Source organism: Neofelis nebulosa, chromosome 8 (assembly GCF_028018385.1).
Source record: "Neofelis nebulosa isolate mNeoNeb1 chromosome 8, mNeoNeb1.pri, whole genome shotgun sequence".
NCBI classification, from domain to species: Eukaryota; Metazoa; Chordata; class Mammalia; order Carnivora; family Felidae; genus Neofelis; species Neofelis nebulosa.
In genome coordinates, this window is record NC_080789.1 from 100,204,260 (window position 1) to 100,210,911 (window position 6,652).

The window sequence follows — 6,652 nt, forward strand, 5'->3', positions numbered from 1 at the left end:
AAAATTTTTCCATACTGGTGGCGAATGCATAATTACCTACGAGGCACCAAAGTCAGCTACAGATCAGCAGGCCACAGGTCCCCTCCTCTGGCTTTTGTTAAAGGAGACAACAGTCCTGGGGCAAAGACAAGCCTGTCTCTGGAAAGCTACAAAACAAGAAGAGGGAGTTGAAAACAAGTACTATTTTTAACATCCACTGACGCCTTAGCAACATACAATGTGTCTTATTGTGACCTTAGGGGGACTCAGGAGGAAAATAGAGCTACGTGGTTGGAGCTTCTGCCATAACCAGCTCGATGTTGAGACCCTACGGGGCCTTAGATCAAGATATTAACTGCCCGAGTGGAAGATTCAGTCGTCTGAGGTGCCTCAAGTGCATCTTTGATTTTAAAAGACGGAAACGTGGTGAACCCAGAAATATTTAATTGCCGGGTTTACTTTTGCTCCTAGGTCCTGTGGCCCCAGTTTTCCCGTTCCCCACCCAGTCTGGACTACCCGGCAGCTACCTTTTGCATGACAATGGCCTTGGTGAGACTGGCAGACAGGATTAACTGAGAATTCGCGAGGGTGTGTGTGGGCGTGGGGCTGCCGGGAGGGGCGGGTCTAAGGATGGGCGAGCTTTCCTTATAAATCTAGAGCCTCCAGAATCTTCACCTTTTGCTAAATTGGGTTGGTTGGCGCTTGGCCCTTTCGGTGGTGACGCCACTGCATCCTGTCTTTCTGATACTCTTACATCTGGAGATCTTCAGATTTCTCTTTTAAGTTCTTCCACCTAGACACGTAAGCCTGCATCTCCCTCTTTTTTTTCTCTCTTCCCTCAACTCAGCAACATGAATACGGATCCAGCTCAGCCCCAATGCCCGCCTTGCCCCGAAGCGCCCGATTCTAGGGACTCTTCTCCAGTGCCTGAGATTGATGGGCCTGAAGAAAATTATGCACCCTTGCAAATGTCATCTGCTGAGACCCCCCACACGGAGACCGGTAAGAGAAAATTAATCCTTGAAAGGCTGATTTCCTTGAGGGAGAGTGAAATCTGAGGAGGGGAAGGGTCATTCGTTTCCCTCGTGAGCAATTACAGCCCATTAATGAAAGCAGGTGTCCTCTATTAAGCCTCTCGACACCTGTCCCAGTTGTAACTTGGTGGGTGCGTGCCCTTGCACCCAGGTCCCAGGTGTCAGGTAAGCGACAAGGGCCGCAGGACGCTGGCATTTCAATGGCTCACTGGATAAGTGAGGCATTAGGTGCATAGGCCCTGTGGAAACACAAATGTGTTGTGAAAAATGAGTTGATACATACATCTTAACAGACTGGGTGCTGAGCACATAGTAACAGTAAATGTTACTATTAAGTCAGAAGTGCTAACATCACAGCTAGGCGTAGGGGATGCCGTGAGCATCACCTTTTTGATTTGTCGGGTTTTCAAGGAGTTCCAGAAATGGCGTGGCTAATTATGAATCGCACCTTGTTGAAAAGTTCTACCTTCGTACAACAGCGGCAGTGGCTCTCCTGCCTCTTTGGTTCTGTGGGTGGTAATTGGGGCAGCTCCGAATTTCTGAGAGCCTGCTATGCTCAAGTCTCCTATATCCTGAGGAAATGTCCACCCCATTTTATGGTAGAAGATCCCAGAAGGTTTAACCTGCTGACATTCAGGGGCGAGAGCCCAAATTTGAAACTCAGGTTGGCTTCTACATGGTAACCGCAGGCGTGGGGGATGATCAGTTTGCTGTAAAGTCCGCACCACTTTTTTGTGAATCAATTCGGCAGTAATTGTTAAAAATGAAAACGTAAACGAATGTTTACCCAAGAAAAACCACTTTTAAGATTCATGGTAAAAATAATCGTTTAAACATTGTTTACATGATTACCCCTAAAACCAAGCTGTTGGAGAAGGACTAAGAAACTGCTTTATTGGATTGTTGGATTTTAATGTTACCCGGTTTTCCTAAACTTCATGTCGATGCCCTTTTGTAATTCCGAACATTGAAAAAACAGCGCTGGATTGTGAGAAATGGCTCGGGAATGAGCAAGTGGGCGTGTCCTCCTTAGCAAGCCAAATGCAAGTTTATAGAGACCGGTTTTTTTTAGGAGATGCCCCCACTGAAGTCCTTGGTCTCGCCCACTTACAAGAAGCACAAGATTGTGAATTTTTGCCTCGTAAAGGCTGTCTCTTTATTCCATGACTAGGGTAGAAATTAAAAGAGTTTAAACGGCTACTAAATCTAGGCAATATAATATTTGTTAGTTTTTTTGGAGGGGAGGAAGCACGCACGCGAGCGGGGGCGGGGGGTGGGGGTGGGCAGACAGAGATGGAGACAAATGGTCCAAAGCGGACTCTGCTGACCGCAGAGAGCCCACTGCGGGCCGCTCGAACTCACCAACCCGGAGATCAAGACCGGAGCTGAAGTCAGACACTTAACCGACTTGAGCCACCCAGGCGCCCCTAAACTGTGGATTTTAAAGGGTCCCCAGAAACTGATCCTACAGTATTAAGTATGATGTAAGGGATGATTAACTTTACAAAAGGAAGTTAGGAAGGGACATGATAGGGGCGGGAGGGGACTCCAGTGATCATTCCCACTTTAATGAACAGTCACAGCATGGACTCTTGAGCATCGATTTGCAGTAGAAAGCTTTTGTCAACGAGGTTTGAGGAGCACCTGGCTGGCTCAGTCAGTGGAGCATGTGACTCTTGATCTCAAGGTTGTGAGTTCGAGCCCCATGTTGGCCATAGGGATTACTTAAAAATAAAATCTTGGGCCACCTGGGTGGCTGAGTTGGTTAAGTGTTTCGGCTCAGTTCCTGAATTGCCCCCACCCCGCCTCCCCACCCTGTGTTGGGCTCCCGCAGAGCCCACTTGGGATCCTTGTCCTCTTTTTCTGCTCCTCCCCCGCGCTCTCTCTCCCAAATGCGCATGCTCTGCTCTGTCAAAAATAAACAAACATTAAAAAATAAAGTCTTTAAAAAAAAAAAAAAGTTGAGTCCCACTCTGCTTCCCAACTAGTAAGCCATTGGCCATGTCCCTTGGTTGTAAGATGGCAGCGACTGCTAAGTTATTGGATTGGCCTCCTACAAAGATCAGCGAAGTTTTCGGGGGTCACTCCTATTTCTTGAGTTGAAATGACCACCATTATCACCTCTGTTTTTACCTACTACCTGAGGTTGAGGGCTCTCAAAAAACGCTTTGACAACCATAGGTTTGCGAATGTAATTTGCTATTTGAAAGGTTTTAGAGAAAAGTGTTGTTTTATTCCCAACAGTCTCTCCTCTTCCTTCCTGCATGGATCTACTTGTTCAGGACAGCCCCGATTCTTCCACCAGCCCCAGAGTAAAAGTGCTGCCCACTTCTGCAGAGGAGATCACCGCGAAGAAGGACGATCCAGCTCAGGGCAAGAAACAGAAGATCAGAACCGTCTTCTCTCAGACCCAGCTATATGTACTCAATGATAGATTTCAGAGACAGAAATACCTCAGTCTCCAGCAGATGCAAGAACTTTCCAACATTCTGAACCTTAGCTATAAGCAGGTAGAGTTTGCCTACTTGTTCTTGCAGTGCGAAATAAAAAACCCAATTTGCAGATGAGCATTTCCTAACATCTGTGTGTGCATCTTGTAGGCTTAGGTACCGCCTACAGATAATTTTCATACGAGAGTAGGATCTTTGCAATGTTTCGTGACCATTTTTTTTTTTTAATTTTTTTTTTTAACGTTCATTTATTTTTGAGACAGAGCATGAACGGGGGAGGGTCAGAGAGAGGGAGACACAGAATCTGAAACAGGCTCCAGGCTCTGAGCTGTCAGCACAGAGCTCGACACGGGGCTCGAACTCACGAGCTGCGAGATCATGACCTGAGCCGAAGTCGGCCGCTCAACCGACTGAGCCACCCAGGCGCCCCCCGTGACCATTTTTTTAACATTGTAATGTGTTAATATGCCATGGTTTATTTAACCACTTTTCCCTGTTGCACAAGCCAAAATCGTGAAAATGTTGCCAATTTTTCCTTAATCAAAGGAGATGCATGTATTCCCATCTTCCAGGTTAGGAGAGTCCCTAACCAACACTGCTCCTCATTAAAATAAAACTGGAATCTCTTGTTTGTGTGCATTTCATTACTAGCGAGGTTAATCATTTTCCATTTCTTGCATATTTTGCAGTCAGACAGATACTGTATGGTTTTCTGTCACTGGTGCCATACTTAGTCTAAGTATATAAATACTTCTGGTCCTCCTTAATGTCATTTTCTACCTTATACTTATTTGTAATCACCTGGAAATTTAAGCTTCTTGGATGCTTAAATAGATTTGATATTTTCCAAATAGTTGTCCTTGTGGTATATTTCATATTTCTTGAGTTGAAATGACCACCATTATCACGTTAAATGGAAGTGTGCTTATGGGGGAGCCTTTATTGCAGACAAAGTACCTTTAGCTCACTACTGGCGTGGGTAAACTATGAAAAGGGAGATAGGTAGACATTTAATGTGAACATTGTAGAATAGATATGCAGTGGTTTTTCTCAAACTGGTTAGGTTTATTAAAAAGCAGCCAACTGACTTGAGGGGCTGTGACACTCATTCATAGAAAATGGTTTCAAGATTTCAGAAAGTACTCTAGAAGTTTCAGTTTCCTGAGCTTTAAATAGTTGTAGTTGCGGACGGGGTGGTGGGGGGTGGGGAGAATTGTTAACAATATTCTTTGATCCCTAGTACATCCACATTACTGGTGTTTTATGTTTTCCTGTTTTCCTGTCACCTTTTTCTTTGTAGGTTAAGACCTGGTTCCAGAACCAGAGAATGAAATGTAAGAGGTGGCAAAAAAACAACTGGCCAAAGAATAACAACACTGTGACTCAGGTAACAGGAAACGTATTTTCCTCCTTTTTTTTTTTCCAAGCAGGCTCCATGCCCAGCTTGAACTCACGACCCTGAGATCAAGAGTAGCATGCTCTACTGACTGAGCCAGCCAGGCATGCCTCTGTTTTCTTTTCCATGGCTTTTTCGTTTTGGTCCTTGCTAATGCGTTAGAACCCCAGCTGCAGACCATCCTGATTTTCTTTCTAGCCTTTCAGTTGATCTACCGTTCTCTTTCAGAACAGCTCTGCAAATCCAGAATACCCAGGCTTCTATTCCTATCACCAGGGATACCTGATGAACACTTCCGGAAACCTTCCAATATGGGGCAACCAGACCTGGAACAGCCAGTCGTGGAGCAACCAGACCTGGAACAGTCAGTCGTGGAGCAACCAGACCTGGAACAGTCAGACCTGGTGCCCCCAAGCCTGGAATGGCCAGGCCTGGAACAGTCAGCTGCACGACTGTGGAGAGGAATCCCTGCAGCCCCAGATACAGTTACAGCAAAATTCCGTCAGCGATTTGCAGTCCATCTTAGAAACGACTGGGGAAAGCCACAGTGTAATACAGCAAACGGCTAAGTATTTTAGTGCCCAGCAAATAATGGATTTATTCCCAAACTACCCTGAACATACAGCCTGAAGTCGTGTGACCATGAGTGTATTAATCCGTCTCCATTTGGGCGATGGCTGTATTACTTCTAGGATTTGTCTGCCTTGATAATTCAGTTTTTCATTATGTTTATTCTGTCCATCAAGGGGGAACGGCAGGAGTCTCATCAAAGAGGATTCCGTAGCTTTGGCTGCTTTGAACAACATGCGGAAATACGTTTCTGGCTCTAGATAACTAGATACAATACTAATTTGTATATCTTTAGGCTCCAGAATTTAACCACAAGAATAGGAAGTAAAAATAACAAAGATGTGATGAAGGATTATTTGTATTTTCTGAGATAGTGAGGCTTAACAACCTCAATTGTTAATGGTGGAGGGTTAAGTTATAATGTACGTCGTTGATTTCCTCTGCCCCCTGTGCTGGTTTAACTACAACTCCTGACGTGTTCATTATTCCAGTATTTGTAGAAAGCTGTTTTTATATTTTAATGTGTCGTGATGATAGGACCAGTTTGGCTAGTGGTTTATGATAGATTTAAGTACAAATAAATACCCACTTTATCTTGTAGTTGTCTCTACCCTGATTTCACCAGTAGCTCAGTGACTAAAAAACTTGACTAAACACGGGTCTTTATTAGAGTCTTTTGATGTGGGAAGGACCAATTAACTGAAATCTCTTTAAGATTCTGCTAAGAGGCTGCTCTTAGGGACAAAAGTAAAGGGACAAAAAAAAAAGTAAGGAAAAGGTAGCTAAGTATACAAAGCTAGGTGACTGGTTAATTAAATCTCAACAAACTTTTTTCCTCCTTGTGTGTGTAATAATAGTGAAACAATAAAATTTGTGGTTATTGGGAGTTAAAGAAGAGTGCCCCATCTGGAAGATTAGAAGCAGAAAAGTGATAAACAGAGCTCTTAGGTTTGTAAAGAGGCTTAAATAAAGGGCAGCCAGGGAATAGGTAATAATGGAAGGTAGAGAAGACTGGAGAAGGAGGGGGAAAAGGTCAACCAATTGGAATCTCACCCTGTAACTCACACCAGGGATGTGTCCACTCTTCTCTACAATTGTACTGTGCCACAAGGCACTGTGTGGAAATAAGCTTTTTTAAAACATTTTAGGGGCGCCTGGGTGGCGCAGTCGGTTAAGCGTCCGACTTCAGCCAGGTCACGATCTCGCGGTCCGTGAGTTCGAGC

General features: G+C 44.6%; 1 protein-coding gene across 1 annotated transcript; it reads left to right on the forward strand.

Annotated features, from left to right (window-relative positions):
- The first annotated feature begins 311 nt into the window (after positions 1–311).
- NANOG (Nanog homeobox) lies at positions 312–5,489 on the forward strand. Its single transcript, XM_058682334.1, has 4 exons — positions 312–981; positions 3,258–3,523; positions 4,764–4,850; positions 5,088–5,489. Exons 1-4 carry the CDS (start codon positions 831–833, stop codon positions 5,487–5,489), a joined length of 906 nt encoding a protein of 301 aa, XP_058538317.1. The 5' UTR covers positions 312–830.
- Positions 5,490–6,652: the final 1,163 nt, after the last annotated feature.